This window comes from Notolabrus celidotus, chromosome 7, assembly GCF_009762535.1.
Source record: "Notolabrus celidotus isolate fNotCel1 chromosome 7, fNotCel1.pri, whole genome shotgun sequence".
NCBI lineage: Eukaryota > Metazoa > Chordata > Actinopteri > Labriformes > Labridae > Notolabrus > Notolabrus celidotus.
The window spans coordinates 22036393-22063144 of record NC_048278.1 but is presented as its reverse complement, the minus strand read 5'-3'; the positions used below and the strand labels follow the sequence as shown (position 1 = coordinate 22063144).

The following is a 26752-nucleotide window of genomic DNA, read 5'->3' as shown; positions in this document are numbered from 1 at the left end:
TGAGAAGATCAGTAGATGAGAAAGGTAATTTGTCTGAGCATCAAATACAGAGATCTAAGCAGAAGTGGGCACATTTAATCAACAATGTAACACTGTTAATCCATCAACATAAACGTTAACTTTGATAACAGTTACTGTGTTGATTACATTAAAAAATAATGGGAGTTAACGTTACTATTAATGTTAAAACCTGCAACAGAAAGGGTCCCCATGATTTAAATGAAGCATAATATTTAATCCACAAAAATGATGACATGAAAGAAAGCCTAATTTAATAGAAGTTGAAGGTTTTGATGATCATTTCTTCATATCAACATCAATGTTAAAAGTAAATAATACAATAATTATGACACCTAAAGATTAACAGACGTTTGCAAAGCTTATGACCTTATGTAGGCCTTCAGTGAAGGATTTGTTTGTAGTTTGGTTGCTGAGCATAATACACTGGTAAAATACACAACTGAAATGTACACAAAAAGCTAGCTATAGATAAAGCTATAGCAGCTGTTTACTTAGCATAAATATGAGAAACATGGGATAACAGGGTCCGCCCACAGGGAAGAAAAGTAATTCACAGAACCTGAATCTTAGGCTTACCCCTTAAATTTTAGATCTTGCTTTCCGTTATATTTCAATACTTTGGGGACAGACATGCGCTTTGCATCAACCTTCTTTTCTAGACCTTAAACATGAGACACTTATGTCACTCCAGGCATACTTTCTTTGAGTCGACTGTAGTTGACATTGGCTGTTCAAATGCCCAAAAAAGGTTAAGTAGGACATACAAGTTTTGAATGAAGATAACTGGAGTGACTTTAGCTGATGTTCGAGAGCATTGATATGACTGACAGCTACAGGACAGGTTTGAAATTAACATGGTGGGGAGATAAGTGAGAAAGTTGCTGTTTCATAAGAAAAGTGAGCCAAGGTTAACTTTTATACCAACATGAAAATGGATTTTGTAAAGTGCTCAGGACAAGAGAAAACTTTCACATCTAGAACATTGTGACAACTTGACAAAGTTCATCTTCAGAACTCCCTGACATCCATGATCTTACCTTTGATCTTTCCGTTCTGCAGTTTTTTGGTTATACTGCTGATAGAAACAGCTGTGGCTGGTCAGTTATAATAAGGACAAAAATACAGGCTCAATTGTTTACTTGCCAATGTTGTTATTGCCAGGTCTCAGTTTATTTTATTTATATGGAATGAAAACTTTGTGCAAATTTATAGAAAATTAAGCCTGTTTCTGTTTGCTGAAGAACACAAGATGGTTTGCATCTCAGAATAAACAATTTATAGCACTGACTACACCCAAACAGGCGCCTTCTAAATTTGTTTTAGAAGAACAGTGTTCAGCAATAAGACCCAATAACGATCAATCAGTCTTTTTATAGTTGACAATATGAATGATATGTATACATGAGTGATTTGAGGAATGTCACTCATCTCATGTAAGAGCACAGATCTTGTGTTTTTCTGACATTACTTGATATGAAGTAGGAGGTCCAATGGATGTTTATTTATATAAAAAGGTGCAAAAAGAAGACCCAAAGCTAGGTCGCCCTATCCCCCCACCTTTACACCTGGCCATAATGGGACGCCACTTGTAGTGACCTCCCACTCACTCACACTGCCCATCGCTAACCTTCCTTCACTGACAAGAATGAAACTGACAAAATAAAAGCTCCACTCTATCCCCAAACTGTCCATCACTCTAAAGGTCAACACAACACCATGGCCCTGGTCCCTTTCCAAACTGTTCACCCAGCAGCAGTACACTGTTCATTACATCTGAAGACAGCACTGTATAACCCCCCGCCCTGCCCCCACAGCCTCAGACTGTCTATCACTGCCATCCAGGTGAGAAGGTAATTGGGGAAGTTCTGATGGAGTAAGGCAGTGAGCTCTGACAGCATCCTGTCTGCAGTCTACAGAACATTTATGGTTTTCCTCATACTTGTTCAACATACTGTGTTCATGGTTGCCAGCTTTCCAGAGTCTTGTGCATTGGAGCATCAGAACTGTAGTGATGGACTCCATGGATTTGATCTAGTTTGCATACCAGACCCTGGTCCCCTTTCCTGAGAGTGACATAAAAAGTTTTTGCTGTGTCACTAAGACCAGACCCAAGACTTTTCTCAGCGGTGAATCTTCTCTAGTGAGACCCTTACACATTCTCTAACAAATTGAGACATTGTGCCGGAGGAATGGCTGGATTATGAACCATGCAGCAGGATCAAATTTTTTTACTTTAATCATTGGACGTAGACCCAAAAACCATTTACATCCTCCCTGGCTGAATTTTTAGATTGAAAACGTTCAAGGAGTCAGGCCCAGGAGTCTAAGTCTGGGCAGCCACGTTGAAATGCTGTGCCCACTTGACCTCCTCAAACACATTCAAGGAGTTTGAGCCAAGGAAGCATGCAAAAAGAATTACTTTTGCAAGGCCCTAGCATGAGACTGTGTCTGTGTGTTACTGAGCATATAGCATTCAGGACAGCTCATGCAATTTCTAGACTCTACCCTGCTGTTGGCCTGCTAGAGTAAATTACATTTAGAGAAAGGTTTGACCCTTTCCTGGTAGAACATCTAAAGAGCTCAAAGTATAAATAAATAAAGAAGGCCATGCCTAAGGAGTCATTTCATATCACTCCACAGCTAACAGCTACAAATTTGCAGTAGTAATATGTCAAGGGGTTCAGGATCGGATAATTATTCCATTGAAACACATTTTTATTTATGTTGTGTCACTTTTATTTTCTTACAAGGGCATCTGAAAAAATGGGTAAATCTTTGCTTCTTCAGTTTATTATTTAGAGTTAAGGATGCCTCAAAAGCCTCCCCAAAAACAATGCATTTGCTTACCATTGTTCAGTCTGCTTTTCCCCATTCTGTTCATCTCTTTCTGTTGCCTCTTTAGCCCTTCAGGTGAAATTGATTAGCAACAAGCTACACCTGGTCTTGGGTTCCTAAAACTCCAGTGCTGACATCAGATCAAGGAGGCTTAGGAGTTGTTGCTTGTTTGGTGCTGCTCAGACAGGGTGCTTGTGTTGTGGTAATTTTGTCTTTGGTTGGTCTTCTTTTCATAATTTAGTGCTTTGTGTGTTTGCACACAAAGACAGTTTCAAGGTGTTAATAATACCCCTTAGTGCCTTTAGCTCTTTGAAACCTAGTATAGGCATATTTAGATACTGAACAATGACATTGGGTCAAAGCTGATCCAGCTGAACTCTCTCTGATTGAATTTTGGTTATATGATATAAAACAACTGCAGTAATAAAGGCGTCCCTTTACAAACTGATGTCCATCTGTGCAGATGGCAGCGTCTCCTATGTGCTCAGTGTCAGAAGGCATCTGACACCAGAGACCTAAAGCCAAAAACCATATTGCAGCAGCTGGTTGTGCGCTGTTCATCACCATTCTGCCTCAGGGACTTCCAAGTCGTTTTCCTCTCTGTCTATTTTTATGGTTGGTCCAAGGGAGGTTTGTTTAACTCGATTAAAACTCTGTTTTAATCCTTTTAATGCAGCACATCCCATGAAGACATCTCTCGAATCAAAGTGCTAATCCTGCACTGCAGTGGCATTTTTGCTACCATCATTATTTCTTTTTAATTTATTTTTTTCTTAATTTCGTAAGAGAGCAGGCTTTCAGCCATCAGTCCATGTTTTATTTGGATGGTAGAAATGGATATGCACAGGGATTATTCTGGTTAGACAGTGCCACAGCCAGGAATTAATCCCTCCATTAACTGGACCGTGTCACAAACTCCCCTCCAGTGTCTCTTTTTTCCTAAACACAGGGTACTTTGGTGATGCACGGATGCTTGATGCATGTTGCGTTTAATAGTCATTAGCAGGACAATGAAGATACATACAAAGCTGCATTCATTATCAGTGACTAAACCACTGAATTATTTAAACTGGTGTCCCCAGGGCCGTTATTGGAACAATTATGCCTGTCAATGCTTTTGATTTGATTCACGAGAGATCAAGGTCGTGTTAAGCAATCAATTGATTTGCTCGCCCTGGTTTAATGGCAGGGTGTGCTGGGGGATGTCTGTAGGGACTTGGGATACATTGTGCGGCTTTGAAATGAACTAATTCACTAGAATCACTCACCATGAAAGGGGATTAGAGCCATCTCTGCAATGTTTTTCAATAGACCAGAAAAGATATCAGAGCTTGACATTTGTAGTACCAACGATGTTTTGTCTTTACCTTTAGAGACTCCAAACTTTTACACCCAGAGCCTAGAACATTGTAGGGATTCTTGCCTTGCTGACTGGTGATGTTTTGGCCTCTGTTGAGTCCCACCGCTCCTCCAGCTGTTCCTCCTTACTCCCTCCTCCTTTCTTCTCCTAACAACTCAGCAGGATTAAGAGAGATTGACAGGACTTCACTGTTTGAAACTGGCTTATATACCTTGACATGTAGTCAGCAGTAAAATTTGAGGCCATAAAAAAGACACAACTTGAACTGGTCATGAGATGGATGAGAAATCTAAGAGATTAATATTATATCAATGTAATCAAAGAGGAAAAAGTTAAATAAATGAAAAGATGAAATTAGTCATGTAGCTTTGAGCTATACATGGTAATGGTAAAATGAAAATATGCTCAACATTTAACACCAACTTCTAAAATAGGGCAATTGGCAATAGAAATAAAATAAATTGCTGAGGCTGATGTGAATTATACTCTTTTTTTGCCAATAATGATTAAGACATGTTACTAAAAGACTGATATTGGAAATTTGAATAGTAAGCCGTCGGACAGTTGTTGAAATATTTCCCGAATTCCAAAAATTTCAATCTTGTCGTTGTGCTAGATGAAACTTCAAGGCATTACCAAATATATTAGCATGCATCACCTTAGAACTTTGTTTGTTTTTTAGCAAACTTTCAACATCAGGAAGACATTAAGATATTTTAACAAAATAAATACAAACTTTAAACCTGCTCATGGTGCTTCAGTAAAACAGAGGGTTACCAAGTTAAGAAGGATCAAAACATTTCATTAAATGTATTTGAAAAGAGTTTCTGGCCCTCTTCAATGGTTGTTGGGGATCATTTTATATCTATCAATCAATTAACAGCCCTGTATTATGTGCGTGACGCAGGTTTGGCACGTGTGGGAGACTGTTAATGTCGATGACCTAGTGAAATGCCAAATAGATAGCAGGAACAGTGCTGACCTAAGACCAATTACCTCAAGTCAAAGTGAAATAATGGTACTTGACCTGTGACCCTGAATCGATATGCCTATTCTTGTAAGCTTTTAGTACTAATAGATTTTTTTTTTCCTCCTCTGGAATCCTTCCATCTGCAGGTCTTGGACAGCAATCCCTAACGCTTATGTGATAATCTTCAGATAAATACAAGAAATAAAGTTGCTTTAGATGCACAGAATGGTACTTTTTACAGAGTCTGAGTCACAGGAGGTAGATTGTGTAAATAAGAGTTTTCACATCCCTCTGCTTTGTGAGTGTTAAATTAAAATCCCTGTTGCTATAAGTGATACAACACAAACCTCAGAGCTAGCAGCCTACAAACTAAAAAATAATTTATATAGCACTTAAAAAAGCAGGTTACAAAGTGCTTAACAAACTAAAAAAATGTCAAGTTCCGCTGTAGATTTAGCTTTCCAATAAGGCAAGCCTTGTATTATTTTACCTAATGCTGTACTTACTTCTTACAAATAATTAAGGGGCATTTTCTTTTGCAATGATCTAGCTATTTTATCTCAGGAGCCTACCACCCAATGAACAAACTTTGTTCCTTCACTATCTTGCAAGGACACTTTGCTGCATCATGGGCTTCATGTCCCCCAAGACAATTGAGTTATTGGATCAAATACAAAAAACCAAGATCTTTTTATTTTCCCTCACACTGGGCCATTTTGTTCCATACAATGTATGGAGAGGTCTGGGTATGTCAGGTTAATTGCAGAGAGATGCAAAAGTGACAGTAAGAAAGACAAGTGAAACTTTGAAGATCAAGTTGAGGGATTTATTAGAGAAGGATGAATATAAAGGTACTGTATGCAGGGATATCTATTCTCTGAGCAAACCACAACTAGTCAAACCTCTCTGTTTATATTTATACGCTACACAACTTCCAATCAAGGTCATCATAGTTAGTGATGAAATCATTAAATTAACGTAATTTAAAAAGGCAATACAATAGACCATAAGTGTGCTTTGGAAAAAAACACCATATGGATTATAATTATTATCATCAGGAACAAGGAAACTACTTGGATGCCGACATGTCCAGGTATCTTTAACATAAGTTATTCCTAATACTACAAGTTACATTCAAATTGAAAAAAAAACAAAAAAAACAAGAGGGAGCATACCGACACTGATATATTCCCTTTAGAATAACTCCTCTAGTGAACCATTCAGGATTTCCATTCAGACAGTTTAAATGTGTATACAAGCAGGGTATCAACCACCACAAATGTCTCAAATGCCATTCCTCTTCTTCAAGATATGCTTCTTTTTTTATCTCCTTTATTTATTCAAAGTATTTGTGTTTGTGTCACATTTTGGCTTTCACATAATAAGCTACAATAAGATTGATAAATAGTGTTGGGTGTGTGTGCGCTGGCTGCCTGTAAGCCACGAGGCCCACAGTGTTCACAGGAGCCGTAGTGTGGCAGTTTAATATGTACTGTAGTCCTCCTGAGCTGTCACCAAGCACACATAGGGCAAACAGAGGTGGGTTAACACAATGTAAAAAGGTACTTTTTTTTCTTCAACTTGTCACCGCCATGTTTTGTTGTTTTCACTTGTGTAAGCATTACTTTTTTCTCTCTCTCTCTCTTAGAAGGAGTCCATGGCCTTGAATTCGCTGAGGGCCTGGACAGGGGAGATGTGTTTCTTCTGGGAGCCTCGTCGCACACGCGTCTGGCACTCCTCGGGCTTCTCCCTTTTTACCAGCGGCTTTTTCTCGGGGGCCTTCATGCGCCAAGATACGACGGGCGAGTTGACAGCCGCTGTTCCGTACACCTTCTGGTACTTGGTGGAGGCTACATAAGATGCCTTTACAGTCAGCACCACTGCGTTCATTAGGTTCTTTGCTGCTTGGATCAGAGAAGTGGCACTATCCAACTACAGGGGGGGCAAGGACAGTTAGAGGGGAGGGGGAGAGAGAAACACAAAAGGTCAACTTTTAAAGTCAAGAAATCAGATAAATTGCGGTAAGGTCCCGCCGTTCAACAGTAACAATAGGACATTGTCTGCATACACAAGGCATTCTGCGGCGCAAACAATTAGGCAGAATAAAAGAATGTCCCTCGAAAACTTATTTTAGCAGTTCTTAATTAGAAAAGGCAGGGGTCAGGTGAACCTCTGCTTTGTCTGTTTTGTTTGGCTGAAATTTTAAGGGTCGATAGCCAATGGACCTCCCCCCACCTCACACTGAGAGGAGTCAAATGCTTGAATTTAATGAGGGTGGACTCCAGCTGGCCACCATGAAAAGGTTAAAATCTCAGCAGGCTTAGCATATCTCATGTAAGAAAGTAATAAAGTCCTGAGAAATCACGCAAAGAATTCTATCAATAAGAGATCCAAGAAAACCCTGAGCAAAAATAACAGTCGAGTTTGATTCTAATGAGGGGAACAAATCACACTGAGGTGGCTATAGAAGAATGTTTTACAGGAAAAAACAGCAGGAATGCATGATAATTAAACTTCTCTCTCTTGATAGAAAACCTGTGAACTAAATTCAGGATATCAACCATATAATGTCTGACCATTTACACATTTTACAATATGTACTATGGGTTCTTCTTCACAATGTAAAGTAAACACAATGTTACACTCACAATGATTTAACAGTATTTTATGTGGATTAGTGTGCTCTATGACATGTCTGTTTTTAATGAAAGAAGGATTCCTCCTCTGTTGCTCTTCCTGGGATTATTTTTCCCTTTTTTTCTTAAGAGTTTGAGTTCTGTTGAGATTCTCCTTATCTTAATTGAGGGTCTAAGGTTAGAGGGTAGGCGAAGCTGTTGAGATTTTAAAAAACCCTCTGAGGCATAAGAGAGATTTTGCTGTAAATATATTAAACAAAAATGGACTGGAGAAAAGTTAGTTTGAGAACGCCAGTTTCTACATAGATACCACTGAGGTATACATAGAAAAAAAAAAAGCCCAGAAACAAGTGCATCAAACACATATTCACAAAACCACACACACATATTATTCTACAGAATGAAAAGGAACAGAATTATCTGCATTTCAATAACAAAGCTATTAACTACAGCGTAGTGCTGCTGGAATAAATGTACTGAATACTTCCTCTCTACTGGATTGTATTTATAATTTATCAAGTATCAGCATACAGGTACAGATATTTAGAAAATTGTGAAGACAATCATGTTGAAGCTAATCAGTTTTTTGTTTTAGAAGAAAACCTTTGAAATGGAGAATAAGACGTCAATGTATTGGATGGGTTAAAAGTTAAAAGTCAGATGCAAGCACTGTGAGATAATTGGCTGATTTTTGTTGAGCAGTCATAATAGGGTTAATGGGGCATGTAAAATATGAGTGGAAAAAAGGCTGTGCTTCATCTTTCTGATAATATATGGTGGTAATTGGCCCGTAATAATTGCATCAGCCTCAATCTGCATGACCCCTCATCTGGACTTCCAAGCTTTATTGTAACCTTGAACTAAGAGGTTTGCCACCTGCAGTGCTGAGCATAAAATCCGACCAAGTCTGGTGATTCAGGCCTATGAGCAAGCCTATCTGGAGCATCAGTGATAGCGGAGCCATGCTGTGTGCTGCTCTGTATGGATAGACTTACCCCAGACACGATGAGCTCTCCGCCCAGATTCTGAACCTCAGCTTTCACCTTGCTGCAGATGTTGAGCTGATGACAGTACAGGGCAATTCTCTGCAGGTAGGCCAGCAGATCCTGCTTACAGGCTGAATCAGGGCACTGCATGGAAAAGAGGTACAAAGATACACACGGTCAAAACACACTGAAAAATAATAGCTTTAAGAGGCTTTTACAGAGCAGGTGAATTTGGACGGATACCATTTTAAAGCAAAATTTCTTTCTCCTATTAGCCATTATTTTGCATCCCAAAATTCTGCAAGATAAAAATAAAGCAGCTGGTACAAATAAGTCTCATTATAAGTCTAACTTGCAATAGCTGCAGTTTTATTTCAGGCATTGTGGTGGCAGTATAGAGCAACCTCGTTTCTTTTTCACCTCCATCCATGCTTTTGTTAGACAATGATAATTTACAAGGCTCTTTCCATTTACATGTCATCACTGTCAAATGTGTTTGTTACATACAGCAAAGGTATGTGTCCATTATCACTTCCTTGTTTACTCTTCCACAACTTCCCATCTGATCTGCACATAGTAATTTGCTCCAGAGTGAGCCGTAAATTGAGATTCAGGACATGTATCATCACTCTACATTATCAATGACAGGTCTACTGACGTGTGAATATATTTTCTCTTCACTCAAAGACATTTGAATAACATGGCAGGGGTTAAGTATGGGGCTCTAGTCAAGTGATTGGGAGGGGTGTTTTGCACTTTGAAATGAACTGTAATGGTGATCATATAGATCATCATCACTTTGGCAAATACATAGAAGCAATGGATTCATATATAAGTCCAAACTCATGATCTATCAAAGCGTTTCTTGATCTTACAACGATTTATCTATCAAAGAGGATTTTGCTCTGTTTTAAGTAGAATACGATTGCCTGTGATGAACAAAGAGACTGTATTCTGGATGAATTGAAAGTGTATATAAACATCATGGCTGAAGTCAAAGCAGCTCTGTTTGTTAGAATCAATGGTTTTGTTGGAAAGAGAAGTTGTTTTTCTATTTTGTCATGTCAGATGTTGCTTATTTTAGAAGTACCATCTAGTTTTGAAGAGAGTATGTCTTCTCCCAAATGGGTTTTATATTTGGTAGATGTGAATCATCTACCAAATTGGACAATTTCAGGAATCATGATGTCTGATGCTGGGGCTGTTTTGAAGCAGAAAAACTAGAACAACAATCCCACCAGAAACAGTGGGGTTCCAACGTTTTGGATCATTAATTACTTTGTGCTGAGCATGGACAATGTTCCTCAGCTGTTTTTTTTCTCTCACTGGTGGTTTGTTGCAAGTTTGAGTTACAAAGGCAAGTTAAGATAACACTGCAGGGTGTCAGACTGATTCATTTCACATAAAACAAGTTTGTCACAGCTTGTTGCCTGAGAAGAAAACAGATCAATCAACAGTAGATGAAACTTAGGACTCGTAAACACATGAAGACTTGCTTACACAGCAAGCTCTCTATGTACACCACTTATTCTCTTCTGTTTTTCTTGAACCAAAAGTTTTGACCTGGTCGTGCTGGCCTTTGTGCTACTTCAACAGCGTGGAAACCGATCATACAGAGCTGCAAATAAAGAAGAAGGGAATACAAGGACAGCCTCCTGAGGTCTTCTACAACCACACAATTTCCCCCCTATTATTCCATCTGGAAGCCTTCCAGGTGTCAGCCACGGCCCACTAAGCTCCCTGTGGGTTAAGAACACTGCATCAGCTGCTTAAACACTGTGAGCATCAGTTTGTAGCAACACCTTTCCTCTCGCCATTAATATTAAACGCTCCTAACTAGGACATTCAGCAGCACTGTGTGGGGACATGCAAAGCTCATTTCCTTGTCTTGTGGGCTCGGGTTGAGGGGGATAGCAAGTTTAACATGGAGCTGTGATATGAATACACCCCCTCCAGGATTTGCAGCTTTTACTCCAGTCTGCTCTACTTGTCTTTGAGAAGGCAAACAGTATTGATTGGACTCAAGTGCACTTCGCTTACGGTCAAAAAAGCCAGTAAAAAGGAGTTTTTTAAAGTAAAATGCCTGTTCCTTCCCCCTTAAAAAATTTACAGCAAAGAGAAGTTTGAAGCTAATTTTCATTTAAAGTTACGGCCACTTTAAGAGCAGGACTTGAAATAACACAGGAAATAAACCCAGCACTGCCACCTGCATCAGTTAGTGTCCCTGAATGCAGACTGAGGTGGCTCTGCTAGCTCATAGAGCAGCCAGTGAGGCAGAGGGAAGCTTCTCCTTGGGCATTATCACTGCACTGCCAGTCCTGGCTAGCATCACTGCTAACTGCACATCAAACTGCCTGCACATTCACCCATCCACACACACAAAAAAACAAAAACACACACATACACATTCTGCTGCCTCCGGCAAGTTTGATGCAGACGTGACACAATTGCTCCCTATTGTGCCGTTGACTAATAGTCCATTTCTTCCACAGATTCCCTGTTGATGTAAATAAACTATATGGCCCATTGACGCTCTCTCTCTCTCTCTCTCTCTCTCTCTCTCTCTCTCTCTCTCTCTCTCTCTCTCTCTCTCTCTCTCTCTCTCTCTCTCTCTCTCTCTCTCTCTCTCTCTCTCTGTCCGTCATAGTGAGTAACAGAGTTCATTACAGATAAGGGAGAAAGCTGCATGGTTCACTGCTTGACGTAGGCTCAAACTTTCTGACGCATCCCTCGACCTCGGTGCCACTCTCAGCAGGGACACAGGTGAGAAAATCTTTTTTGTGATGTTTTTTCTTCTTTACTTAATTGGGCCCGAAATGAGTGAAACATGCTCCCTGTGGATAATTTAGGAAGATGATGTGAACTCTGTTGCTGAAATGAGGCCATCACACTATCAGAGTGTGGCAGTCTGTCAAAACACAAGTCACACCTCGCACTGATGTTGCATTTATGAGCAGGCAGGGACCAACCTTCCCTAAATTATTCACAGAGTAAAAAAGTTGTAATTTTTAGCCTGTTTTTTTCTTCCTTTGTAGCTTGTGCAGTTTGTCTTTAATTACTATTTAAGTGTTATTTCTGCTCTATTACATATCCGATGATATAGCAGAGAGACGATTGAGCGTGTAAGGGCAGACATGAAGGCTGTGCAATGACAGAAATCGAATGGAGCATGTTACATATAGTTGCACAATATTCCCCCCAGCTGACTGGAAACTACAGTCACAGTGATGGTAAGCTGTCACCTGTCAGTTACCCTGTGAAAGCTAGTAATCTTTCTATTTGCTCATTCAGTCTCTGATATCTTTAAAAGAGGTGAAGATCTCCTCTTTTTTAGCTACTTACTTCTTGATGTACCTTCGTCATCCCTCCTTTTTTCTGTTTACACAACATCTGTTATTTTTCATGAAAAATAAGCATGTTTGGTCATTCATTAACACATCCACTCAACTGACCTGGTGATCCAAGTCATGTAAATCTGTCAAACACCGCCTCCTCTTGAAGATTAAAGTTTCTCTGATTCACCGTATTAGCATTTCATTAGTAGTTGGTTCTGCAACCTGTCATAATACAATACAAGATCAGGGTGCGGTGTGACAGCTTGAAGAGTACGTTTCTCTTCCTGTGATGTATTTCTGAGGCATTAGTATGAACTGTTTAAGTGAAATGTCACAGTGGAGTCACAGGTTTAGGTTTTCTTGTGTGAACAAGTTTACTGGATTAATCTGAGGATTAACTTGTCATAATAATTTATTGAAAGGATTTGTAGAAGCCTAAAGATGGGGAAGTATCCAATATACCACGTAAAATTAACCAGAAAAATAGAGACATGCAGCAGCTAGAGATAATAACCCTGTGAGCGCTCTGGATTGGGTCCCCAATCCCCAGGTTCAAAACCACTGTTCTCACAACTACCCAACACATTTGCAAAATAATGAAACTTAAGGTCAATCCCATAAAACTAGCAAGAGGCCTGTCTTCCCTGAGTGGAATCAACATGTTGAATTTGATGCCTTAATTAAGAGTTCTCAAACTGTGAGGTGCACAGACTCAGTGGGGTGAGAGAGAGCTGCTGTGAGGGTACACAGGTAGAAGTGTGAGGCAAATGTGCTGTCAGTGCTATGTGAGATGAAAGAGGTAGGCGCATGCTGGTGCTCTGAAAACAACAGGAAGTTTATTATGTGTAGTTTTTCATGCTAATTTAGCTGCTCAGCAGTTGGAGCTGCAACAGACGGTGTGTCATACAGCTCAAGATGGTAATTAAGACCGTTTCAAAGAAGCTTAATTGCTCCAATTTACGTTAAACCTGTACCCCTGTGCAGAGTCAATACTCAGCCGGAGTGACTTACACTTTCTGAGGATATCATTATCAACAATGTCAAATAAACTATAGAAAAGTCAACCAGTGGTGCTTTCTGTGTATCCTTAGGTGTATTGAATAACAAAGGACCAACACATAAATGGTGCAAACACATTTACTATTTGCTAAAATCTGAAAAGGTACAAAGCAGGCCTTTAATTGTAGATGTGGAGTTACTGACTAAATCAGGAAAATTCTCCCCTAACCATTTTGAGAGCTATAGCTTCAAAACGTATACAATATCATGTTTATCTACCCAAGAGAAATAAGACAAAGAAAAATTATAAGGGATAACAAATCTATTGTTATCATCTATTTACATGTTGTTCAGAGGCAGATTTTCACTCAGTGATAGCATTAATATTTCAAGATACTCTGTATTGACTCCTCTGGGCTGCTAGCTTTAAATGTAGTTTTTGTTTCAACAGAGAAGCCTTTTAATTACACATCAGTCACACTTGGTTTCACTGCTGTCAGCAGAGGCTGTTGTTGTTCTGAACTCAAAGCGACAGATCCTTTGGCTCGACAACTAAAGTGCAACCTCAGAGTCTGAATACGTTGCTTTAAACTGGCATGTGTTTAGCAGCATTCATAAAGAATAACTTGTCACTGCTGATTTTTTTTATGTTCTTGTAACTTGCCAATGCAACAACTCAAAGATCGCATGATGATTCATGGGATAAAGGAGAGAAGTATCCCTCAGGGTACAGACAAAGATTTACTTCACTCTACCATACACTTCTATTTGTGTTAAACACTATTAAAACACACCAGTATTCTAAAAATGTTTAATTGCATTTTAAAATGCATTAACTGCAAAATGAATTGACATTACCACAGAGTTTTGACTTGATTCAGTTAAACTTTCACTATCCTGCCAGTGCACATAACAGTGCGTCTATTATTACCCTCCAAGAACTGCAGTATTTAGCCCGCTCTTGTTCCAGGAACTTTATATAACAACACTCACCTTAATATAACTACACAAATGTACTGACATCAACAACGTCTGCCAACACAGGTAACTTTAAGGCCAGATGGTGCTGCAGAATTACTCAGCAATCAAATACTGATACATGCAGTGAAAAAGTCAACGCGTCTCTCAGAATAGGTGCAACTAATGTTGTACAGCTGCCATCCACTCCATAGGTTGTGTCTGTGGTGGGCATACTTGAAGAATGAAACAGTGTAGAGAATATGGAGAGGGATAAATAGAGTAGAAAAAAAGGCCGCGCTGAGGTGAAACGGGGTGAGCTGCCTCTAGGGGTTCTTCCTCTGTCAAGTGCTGTACTTAAACGGCTACGAAAGCGCTCACCATCCTGCCAGCCTTCCAGGCAGAATTGACTTCTGCTTCACACGTGTTCATCAATAGGGCTGATGTGCAGTCATGACGACAAGGTTTGCTACTTAAGGGACCTGTCTAAAAGCAGGGGAGCAGCCTTTATTCTTGCTGTCAAACCACAGCTCTCCACAAGCACAGGTTAGCTACTATGATGTGAGAATGCAAAATACTTGTCCAGAATGAAAAGAAAAATAATCAAGGCTATGTTCGTTTGTTGTGTAATGCCGTTGGGATGCTTAATAAGAGGGAACTTTTGCTGCTTTAAGTTTGAGTAACTCAGTGTACACATGCCTTAAGTGCCTCAAATGAGAATACTTTTATGATAAATGTCCTCAAGTCCCTCTTCTTTCTGGACAGAACTCTGATGTCTGTGGAAGTGCAACAGGAGGCTTTGAATATTCAGTAAACACTGGTCTAGGAATCATTTAAGTGAGAATTAAAAATGGCAAGCCACCTGCTCTTTTTATTGCAGCAACTGTTGATTCAGATTCAGGCTTTCACCACTGATTTGCCATGTGACGGATTCACTCCCACCTTAAAACCTGTTAAACATTGATGATCACTTCTGCTGCCTCCAGCCTAAAAAATGAATACATAAGAACAAAAGTCATGCTTACTTTGTCCTTTGTGTCTCAGATCTCACTCCCAACAATAAGCTGTGACGCAGACTGAGCAGCTTTCCGAGACAAATGTTCTCATGCAAACATTTTCAACACAAGGCTTGTACACATTGAAATTCTCTCTTCATCTCTGTGTGTGTTCTTGGAAATGACTGCATAACAGGCGATCATAGCCTGAAACTTGGTTCTGTAGTGCAATATGCTTTGGAGAGCAGGACACTGTGACATGAGGAGAGCGGTGCCAGCGTTGACTAAAGATGCCTTCTGGTCAGCTCAAAGCTTAGAGTACTCTGTTGCTGCTCAAAGTGACAGGCTTTCTGCACTGGGAAGTCATACACTGTCATGAAAGCACAGGAAAAATGAAATATATTGTCGGTGGTAAATAAATCACTTCTGTATGCTGATATTCAACAGCCTACACAGCCTTTTTTTTTAGTGCTCTCAACACGTTACTTTGACTGTGTATATACAAAACTTAGGATAACCATGAGTCATAACTCCTCAATGGATGCTTTTAAGTCAGTGTTAGTTGTGACTGTGCTTGTAGATGTTGTGACAGTGTAATGTCATGTACATTGATTGACAAATTATCTTTCTAGCGTTGATCCATCTAATGAAACATCTTTAAAAAAACGCCCTCGGAGGAAAAAGTGCTCAATGTTCTTTTTATATTTTTTCCTATGCTGTATTAAGTGTTATTCTAGCAGCAATGTGGCAACTTTAAACTTCTGCTTTTTTACATTTTAATGGTCAAGTTGTTGGAAAAAAAAACGTGCTTGCATGTTATAGGCAGTGGCGGTTCTGGGGAGAGGCCAACAGGGGCCAGTGGCCCTGTAAAACTGAACCTGGACCTCCCCTGAGTTGCCCCCTCCACACCAAACAAATATCATAGTTGCTTTGGTATCGCGCCGATGTTACAGGCGGAACACATACGTGTGGCACTTGGTTCCAGTCCCTTAGGGCGCTAAGGGACTCATGTTGAGTGTAAACAGCCAAACAGCTGCTGTCAGTCTGAATTTTGATATAGTACACAGTAGTATGTATGTCTAGTATATAGGGATGCACTGATGTTTTGCCAGTTTTTTCTCAGCCAGTCCTCGCCCTTCTCAGTCTCTTTTATCAGGGTTGAATGTGTCCCTCTGACAACACCCTTGGCCCCAGCCTGGCCCCCCCAGTAAAATTGGTCTAGAACCGCCACTGGTTATAGGCTTCAGGACATACGCTGACTTTAGTAGAGAACATGTATTTTCATTTGCTGGCCATAGACACCAAACTGGCTACGTTTGCAGTGGTTTTTTTTTGCTATTTTTGTTCCTGTGTGTGTCCGGAGATCCTGCGAGTATCCATGGTAACATTGTTTACATACGAGATCAGCTGTTAGCAGCCCATAGCGTGTTGATGCTATACGATGCTAAGTGATGCTAGGGACGATGTTCCCTGCGAGCTAAGGAGAAACAGGCGGGGACGACATTTTGGTATTGAGGTGCAAGCTAGAAGGGACAGCGTCGACTCTTTGATGAACATTTATTTTCTATATATATTCTTGTTGAAATTCTTGTACTGTACACCTTTTTGTTTGCTGCTGTAACTCCATGAATTTCCCCATTGTGGGACGAATAAAGGAGTATCTTATCTTACCGTATCTTATTTTTTACATTTTTTAATTTACAATTAAAAATGCATCAGTTTTGTTTACACAGCTTGTTGAATGCTTCCCTAAATTCAGTGATTGAAGGTTTATACTCAGTACACTTTGAGGACTGTGGAGCTCTCATTTGTAGCTATCAATGCTGAATGGACATCCACGCTCATTAACATAAAATAGATGTATTGTCTCCTCAGTTTCATTTGAAAATATCAAATACCTAAGGTACAGTGACTGAAATCTGCAAGCAAATGTAAAGCAGCTTTGTTGATTCCAATGTCCGGGCTTTCAGCCAGCTGCAGGACTTAAGGAAAAAAATGTTTACTATGATTCTAAATTTTGATGTGAGTTCCAACATTTCTCCAGCTAAGCAGCACTGGAAAAGGCCCAGCATGTGATATTGAAACCAGCATTAATTATTCCAAGGGTTTGCTTGCTAACAGCAGTTGCAATTACAATGACGACAGGCTGGCTTAATAAATCAGCCGGTCTTGTGCCTTAGTTTATTCTCACTGCTTATTAAAGACAGATGAAATGAAGAAGGAGAACATTATGCATTACCTGGTGTGCTACATTGTGAAATGCCTCCCACTTCATTTGCTGCACACACACACTCAAACAGCAAACACACCTATTTCTTCTCCCTCCCATCTTCCCTCGGCACAGCACCGATTGATTAGATATTGAAAATGGTCTGTCAGCGCATTTTAGAGAGGTACTCATCTGATAATGAATGCAACACCTCGGTTGGAAGCTAATTATATTAGAGACACAACTTGGTTCTGCTGTCTTGCTCTCTCAGTGTTGGCCCCGCTGGGAGATGAAGTCATGCAGCAACACAGCCCACCGCTCCAGCTGGGCCTGTCAATGCCCACATTAAAGATTTCCAATGGTCATGCCCACTTACTGTAACTCAAAATTTGCTCCGCTGCCGGCTACATCTACAAAGCCGGAGACGGTTTCAGTCTGATAAAAAAGTATAATGTTACAAAGCAACAGTGACGGACGCAGCTTCAAAGGTACCTGATCTGCGACAGCGCGGGCCAATTTGTCCATCCTCGAACCGGCCTCTGCAATCTTCTTAGCCGCGTTGATCACATCTGAGGAGTTCTTTAAGGGGCCTTTGCCTCTGTGAAAATCCAAGGGGCGCAGAAAAAAAGAGAAAAGGGGGATGTGGGTGAAGTTAGAAAGGTAGAGGATATGCAAGCTTATTCTGTCAGACAAGCCTAACAGCAGCTAATTTGTTCAGACTATCAGGTGGAATATCCAGCATTACAATTGACCAACAATAGAAGATTTACCTGATAATGGATGTAATGAATACAATATGCCTTTGTCCCTAATGGTGCATCATAGAGAGAGATTTAAAGCCCAAAGGAAACAATGATTTTTTGGTCTCTCAAAGCAAACGGGGAGAATTTTTAGAGCAGCCACAGAGGGAAATAAACCAGAACAGGGAAATAATGGCCAACTACTGAGTCTCTGATCTGTGTTTAGTTTCTCCTGCTTCCCCAACACGGGAAAAGTTAATGTGGCCAAGATGAGTGTATTTGCATGTGTGTGATGCAGCATTTTTAGTCAGTGCTAAGCTGAAGTTTGCACTCAGTTTGTTCATGCCAATCCGAGTAACTGGGATACCTGCCAAGTAATAATGGTGCAGTCACAGCACCACAGCAGTAATCACTCATGACTAATCACTCATGGCTCTGGTTTTTATTTCTATTTTTTATTTTTTTGTTTCTTACGTGTAATTGCTGAGTGGATTCACAATTCCATGCACGCGGCATTAAGACTTTCCCTGATATGTGAAGCCCAGATGGAAAGATTGAGAGCAAAGCTGCTGCCTTTTTGTAAACAGAAGCTACAAGACTTTTGATGCAAACAGATTATCTTCTACAGTATATCTTTGAATCAAAGCTTTGAAACATAGTCTGATTAAAACAAAAGGACGGCAAAGTCAATTTGCCTTGAACAAAACAGTTTGCAGCTCTGGGGCATTGCGGGTGTTTCTCTGCAGTCCCACTTGTCACTTTATTTACTTGCTGCTGCAATATTTTTACATAAACATTGGATCAAAACATCACCTGTGTGTTAAAAGCATTGCTCATACATAACTGCAGGGGAATGATCACCTGACACTCAAACTTAGTGGTGCAGAACCTTCATTGTTTTTCGTAGATTTGGTCTAACTGTGCAACAATTTGTTTTGGTTCACACTGACTGTTCTCATCAACAGCTCTGAGAAATACCAGGCAGCTGATTGCCTACAAACATCTTGATTCTTATTGCATGCTCAACACCAAATCTTTAATAGCAGAAAGACTAAGTTAGCAATTAACTGGCAGGGAAGAGGAGCATTTAGCAGCTAAAGAGCCAGTTATTTCCCCACTGAGTTTGTGTATCAGCAAGATGTGTAAATAAGCAACTGTTTGCTGACAGATAAGCCATATAAAGTTATAATGTGATAATACATTAATGGTGTATTTACAGCTTATTCTTACAGCATCTAAGTAGCCAATTAAATTGTCATTGCAGGTCTATGGTGCAGTATTCAGAGACATTTTTACCTGGTGAAGTCCGTCATCTCCATCATGATCATGCACATCTGCTTGGCCAGCACGATGATGTCATTGCCGTTGTCGTCCCACTTTGCCACCTCTGCATCTAACTTGCACTTCTCCTGTCTGAAGCTCTCCACCTGCTCAGCAATCTTGGCCTTTTCCTCCTGGGGAAGCTGTGCCATGATGGCCTGTAGGCAAGAAGGGGAGAATACATGACTAAATAACATTAGCAGAGGAGGAAGAGGAGGCTGCTAGGGAGTAAATTTGAACGGAATAAATAGGGAAGATGGCTCAGAATGAGAGAAATGCCAGAGGAAAGGAATTTAGGTAAAGGAAGGAGATAAGGTTAGGGAGTAGAAAACGATAGGGAAATGAGGAAAGGGGCTAATAGGAAGAAGGATTAGTTAAGGAGAAAGGGAATAAAGGAGAGAACATAAAGGAGGAAAGTTGAAGCACCATTTGTTCTTTTTTTCCCGCCTGGTCTACTTTTTAATCCGCTCTACAAAACTTGGACATGAAGTTTGGAGTCCGCCTACCCCTGCCGTTCTGAAATGCTTCAAAATAAAGTTCTAAACTTTACATTTAATGACTGGACCTTTTCAAACCCCTTGACACCTTATATCCGTAAAGAGCTATCCGTTTTTTTTGCCTTCATTTTTTATTTCCTCAGTGGCCTTTGGGGGGCAGGTCCAAAATGGCATAAATCTTGTGGCAAGGTCACAAGCGCAGTAAGTACCTGGTATTATTTTGGAGATAAATGTATAATTACCTCGCTCTTAGAGCAGAGAATGAATAATGCATTTGTTCAACATTATGTCAGGGAGGTGAGATGGAATGAAGAGTAACCTGGTTTCCATTAGGTCGATTCTATTGACTTGAGAGGTAGAGTGTGAAAACGAATACAGTAAAAAAGAAAAGTCACCATTGTTTTTTAACCTCATCCATTATTGACCGTCCTCCTAGAATTGCTATTCTCTTAATGAAATAATCGCCCTTGTCACCCCTATTTTCCCTCTTCCTTCTTTCCTCTCTCACAGCAAAGCTGGTGTGTGGGGGTGTGGGGTGAGCTCAGCGAAAACTGCGTCATTTTGCTCATGTCCCCTGCTGGATGTGTCAGGAGGAAAATGACAAACAAAAACTACAGATGAGTCGACCTCCTAAAATTCTTGAAAAGAAAATAAGCAGAAAGAGGAGGGGGGATGGGGGTGAAAGAGAGAAAATTGAAATTACAGACGGAAATAGGGAAGCAGAGGCACAACTTTCTCATCATAGGCCACAGATGTGTCCATGGCCTTCTGATCAGTGTGCGAGCAGAGTGGTGCAAAGCTTTGATGGCGGTTAGCTTCGAAACGGCATAAACAAACAAGAAAAAAGCAGCCCCCTCAAGCCCAGTGTAGATTTCCTCTGCTGCCAGTGCCAAGACACACAAACAACAGAGCTGCAGCAAATCCCATTAAACAGCGTGTGGGGTGAGAACACTGCTCACATTTAAAACAAATACCAAGTTAATATGTATTTAGACTGCACAATGAGGAATAAATAATTTAGAACTGAGTGAGTGATTCCAGCAGGGGAAAACTGGTATTTAATTTGCAGGTAGGCTTGCACGCACCACTATGAATTATGGGTCGTACACAGCAGGCAGTGGCTCTGTGGGCCCCCACAGGATCATCAATTTATTCCATAACAAATCATCTCATGTAAATTATTAAAAAACACTCAAGTGCTCATTAGAAAATTCTCTTTTTAATCAAATGTGAATAAATATTCCTCCTTTTCAAATGTAACAAATAAAAGGAAGTGTGTCGGTCCAAGTCTGCTCACATTGCATACTATTTTCCCCACAACCATGATCCATGCAGTCTTTTGTTTATTCACCCTAGCATCGACCAGCAGAGATGGAGCTCCCTGCTGTAGGTGAGTGTGTGTTTCCTTTGTGAGGAGTCATGGGGTCACAGCCTACATGCCAAATGTTAACATATATATATTCTACAATCCAAATAATAATCCCTTCAACCTGGTGGCTGACTAACTCTAGTTTCTGTTTGTTTGAATTCATCTTACATAACACAATACTGTGTATCTTATTTTATGATTTTATTTTATTTACACGGTTTGTTGAAACTTTAAACTTTCTTTTTTACTTCTGCAAACTTAGAATACAAAAACAACAACTCATAATACCAATGTGAGGGCTACAAAAACTCAGTCTGATCTCAGCTTGTAGTTCCGAGAGGTCAGCATGTTTTTGCAGCAAAGGTATGATAAAGGCTAAGATGAGCTGTGATTGCTTCCTGATCATTAGTAACACAGGTTGGTGCACTGTGCCACTGGGCCCTCTGACCTCAGGACATGAAGGTGGTCATTAGCATATCTTGATGGCTCATATTAATCCTGCACCCAACTGTTGAAGCATCAATTATTCACTTACTTTTATAATTAAACCAAGCAGTATGCTGCTAGTGTCAAAATAAAGGGTCCACTGTGGAGAAGAAGCACCACTGTTGGTTTTGCTAAATGCCATTCCAAACAGGTGTGTAAAGTGCCTGCCTGTAAAACAGGATAGTTCCATGTGAGGCTATTGGAGTAAGTGTAAACAAAATGTTTTTCCCCCGTTCTTCTGCAGATAAGAGCTGCACTAAACCGTCCTGCTCGCTCGAACAGCTAAAGAGAGCAAAAAGTCTCCTGAAACTCAACAATTTGGATTTGAAATTCCTTTTCTAAAATTAGGGATCAAGGGCGTTTGGGGAAAGAGAGTGAGGGATTTGGTCTGTATTCAAATTCACTCTGAAATGGTGTGAACAAAAGAGAACGCGTCGGGGAGGAAGAAGAGAGAGAAGAGAGAGAAAAGACAGAGGGCTTCAGAACACAAAGGAGAGCTGCAGCACAGGGGTAAACACATGAGCCCAATTGGGACGTAAGGGAGCAGGAAGGCACTTTGCTGGAGCCCTCTCCTCCCTCCTTCCTTCTCCCTCCTCCTCCCCTGCCTCTAGAATTCACTTATCCCCCCAAATCCCTTCCCCTACTTTACTGATTAACAACAAGGAGCGGGGCCTAGGGAGCTTAACATAGTGGCTAAATCGGCGAGGGAGTGCTGGCCAATACACTCTGCGACTCGGCTACGTCTGCGGGGATTAGAGCGCTCTTCGGGTTTTCTTCACCAAGCGCGGCGTCTTGAACTGACTTTAATTTGTTTCATTGAAATAAACTGCCCAGACACTCAGAGTTCAATTTATGGATGACCTATCAACAGTGTTATCCAATCACTGTGTTAAGAGATGTGTGTATGTGTGTGTGTATGAGCGTGTATGAGTGTGTGTGTGAGTGTGTGTGGGAGGGGCCTTATGTGTTTGGTTTCTTGTGCATTAACCGTGGTGTGTTAAAGACGGAGAGTTTCTGTCTGCATGCTCTCATAGAAAGAGACACTACGTACAGGTCTCCCTTCCCCTGTGTGTTTTTCTGCCTTCTCATTATACATGTTTGCTCTAATAACTAGCTTTATGCATACACAGAACAGAAAGTGACAAGGGAGCACCAGATGAGGCAAGGCATGGGAACAAAGGCCTCTGGGACTGCCCTAGACTTGATTTTATTTATTCCTACATGGAGCAAAAGAGAACGCCGCCCATGATAAAGAAAGTGAGAGTGAGATATTACGCCCGTGTCATGTGTGTGATACGTGAGCACTAGAAGGGCTTGGCGGGATCATGACTGTAAATCTCAGTGCGCTCATGTCAGCTCTTATTGAGAAAATAGATTATGTTTCCTCCGTTTTGAGTAGAAGCACAAGCATGCAGTTGGCATGACCGTGACAAGACGCCAAGTTTTATACTGACACGACAGGCTGAGACCGACTGGGCAGATCACAGGGTTTCATAGCAAACACATGTTTTATGGATATGCTTGTTCTTTGCGTGTGGCAAATGTTTAGCATCTGAGGGCATGACAGGTGTCTATGAGTGGAAAACACAAGGCGATATCAATGAACTGCGTGGCAGGCTTTGTCAGAATGCATGATTGTTCTGTGATGTGTAAGATAATGCCCACTTAATTTACAAATTGGTGTAATGACATCGATATTGTCCCGTGTTACTGCATTTATTGGATTCAAGCTTGAGTGCGTATCTTATTAATTGAGGGGGCCTTAAAAAATCACGCATTCACTGTGTTACCCTTTCATCCAATTTATATCTGTATAGCAACAAGATATGACAAAAGGACATGCTGCTACTTCAAACTGTTCCTAAGAAGAGCTGCCCACTCAAAGCACAGTTGAGTGCCAGGAAAACTAGTGAACAGTTTGGTCCTGTGAGGCTCCTTTGTGTGGTAGCGCTGGTGCAGCTAAGCTCAGATGGCCTCGCAATGTATCGCTGCGGGAAACCTTAGTAGGAGTATATGTACAACAAAATCTAAGCACTTCACACCCAGGACCCCTACAGACATTTTGGAGCAGCCTTGTGCACCCAATGCTGTAGGTCTTTATTTTAGTTAAGGGCTTCACATTGACTTTATTAAAAGTTTTTTAGAGTTGTATAAAACTCACAGTGGACTGCTCAAAATCAACTCAGGTCCACACGTCAGGTCATCAATAATGACCGAGTGTAAACAAAGATCTGATTCAAATTTGAAGCAAGAATTTAAAGCGTCAATATCAGTAATAATAACACTCAGCTAATTCATCGGCTTATGTGCGCTAATGTAAACAAACAAGACATTAACCTGCATTGGTGAGTCACCAACTGACTTAATGGCTTCAATTCTTCTGCTATGCTATGACTAATAATTATCCAATGTATGCTATTTAATACAGTTACATGGTTTCCCTTCAGTGTACGGTATTTTGTTCTAGCCTTAAGTAGGAGAGCCTGTTAGCAGTGCCCCATGTTCTGAGTTGTTTTGACTACTGTTGAAATTCATCACAACCATTTTTAAAGCGGTACAGCTCATAAAATCCAAACAATATGCTGCTGTTTTTGTTGTTGCTGCTTTCTCCAGTCTTTCTTTGTGCATTACCCCCCTGTGTGTGCTGACTATGTAGAGAGTGAGGCAGCATAATACAGGCCTGTGCCATGGGGAGAGGCATTGGGGCCAGGTCTTACTCCTGCCATCCACAATTCATTCAACATGCAACACACACAGCTAGAGCTGCTGTTCTGCTGGTGGGGGGAGCTAGTGCTGATACCCTCTTAATGTACTTTAAGCTGGGCCCAAGTGAAAAATTGCTAATGTGCAACAAAGCTCAGACTCTGGTGATCACGACTGAAGCTTTGCACAGCACTAAACTGTATTCTGCTATTGTTTGGTCTCTTCTGGGATTTTGTTAATTACTTCTGTGTTTGTGATTGCAATTTTACACCTGCATCCCTGAACAGTGTTATTAGAATAATCCTGTTGTTAGAATCATGATGGTGGACTTGAATCCTCGGAGGTGGAACTAGTTAAACAAATCGATTCCCTTATATAACACTGTGTGGGATCTGGTTTATCTTGTAACTTAGCTTACTACTGAAACAACAACACTACAGTCCCTTATATGATACAAAAGGGGCTTGTTTTACAGCATTTTCACAAACCTGCACAGATGTGTTGTTGTCCTTTTAGATGGATCACATTAAGGGCATTCAGTTCAGAGAGGAATTGAACATGTACTCACCCGAGCACTTTGTCCAGCAATAAGCTGATCATCTTCAGTCGGACACTAGTCCTGCTACGAGTATCATAGTCCTCCTGCTCAAAGTCAGAGTCGTCCTCCAGCTTCTTCTGGTGTCTGAAACACAAAGATGAAGTCGTACAAATAGTCAGAGAGAGACCAACTGCAGAAGAGGAAAAAAAGGACTTATCAATTGACAGCTGAAAAGGGCAATTTTCTTTTGCCTTCATGCCCCATTGTGCAGGAATCCAGAGTAAAAGAAAGCATACCCATGTCATGTTGTTTTCACTGTACTTTGCTCATTGGGGGTTTAAGCTACAACCAAGCTGAGTATATGACAGATGGAGAACTCGCACAATTACAAGAGTCAAATCTCAGTCTGAGTTACTCTCTACAAGTTGCAAGCAAGTGCTCTGAAGAGTTAGTAAGACACACAATAAAACCATTTAAAATTGCACCTAAGAAATTTGGTGACTTTATCTGAAATAGTTGGATTCCAGCAGAAACTTCTACTGTATTTGAAAGGAAATACCGCAAAATGACATACTTTGCTTCACTTTTCTTAATTATAGAGTCTTTATGTAATAATTATATATACATAGAATATATTCTTTACATATACATCATATATACTAAGGCAAAATGATATAATGAAATCCCAAACCAATGGCATGAAACTTTTTGGTATGAAAAGCAATTAATAGTCACTGTTTCAGCACAGAATAATGCCCACGGGAACAACCTGCTTTTGATCATAGTTGTTAGTATTTTGACCAATTTGCAGAAGACGTATATCACAAACACAATTGTTCCAAAGACTTGTCGTGTGATTTGTTTCCAGTTTTGTGACAGAGTTTGTTCTGCAAATTTATGTTAAAAAGAAAAATGAAATGAGAATATACTTTGTTACAAATATTGACTGTTTGTGTACACTAGTATTAACACATTTGATCTCATTATACTTTCTTTATGTATAATTTTTATCATTGCTTGTTTCTAATCCCTTTTTTCATTTTCTTAACGTAACAGCCCTCTGATCTGTTTTTTATGTTTATTTCAAAGTAAAAGGGAATGCAACATTTCTCCACCATGCTCAGTATCTGCACAGGCATTTGGAGCACAAACATTTTCTGGTCTCTCATCAAATAAAAGAAATTGGAATATAAACTGAGTTATATTTTGCATCGGCTCAAAGTGAGAGACTAAGTGATTAATAAGCATTTTTATCCTCTTTTCTGACTAAAGGGCTGTCTCACTAATTAAGATTATTGGTGGTGCCAGCTAACTTACAAACACAAGCATGTTGATCACATGAAGCTGGCTCCCTTCTAACTGGGCTACATCACCATGGTAACATATGCTGGATGGCTTCCATACTGAAGTGTGGAGCATCAGATCAAAACATAAATGTATACATGTGAGAATGTGCAAAGTTATCAATTCTAGATGATACTGATATTTCAAAATGGCTGCATTCACAGCGCTGTCACAGGTTTACACGTGGGAGTGTGGCCTCTCCGTGGTTAACTATTTCTGTAATATATTGTTTTACACAAAGCAATTGATTGCACTGGCCCCCCCCCGCCATGAAATGGCCTAAAGCCTTTGCACTCTGAGCCTGACGTTTTTTAGACAAATTGCTGCATGTTTAAAAACAAATATGATCATGTGATATGTCAATCATGGTTGCACACCCACTCCGAAACTTTCTTCTGTCATTTTTTTCCTGTAACAGTTCAACTTTTGGTGATTTTTGCATCTGTCCCAAT

At 40.3% G+C, this 26752-nt stretch overlaps 1 protein-coding gene across 1 annotated transcript in view; it reads right to left on the bottom strand.

Moving 5' to 3' along the window:
* Positions 1-5998: 5998 nt before the first annotated feature.
* The window catches only part of ctnna2 (catenin (cadherin-associated protein), alpha 2), a 422437-nt gene continuing 401683 nt past the window's right edge, over positions 5999-26752 (bottom strand). The window contains 7 exon segments of the mRNA XM_034687997.1: positions 5999-7118; positions 8818-8952; positions 17796-17901; positions 19340-19521; positions 24987-25027; positions 25030-25084; positions 25086-25100. Coding sequence (XP_034543888.1) covers positions 6831-7118; positions 8818-8952; positions 17796-17901; positions 19340-19521; positions 24987-25027; positions 25030-25084; positions 25086-25100 — 822 coding nt within the window. The 3' untranslated portion in view covers positions 5999-6830.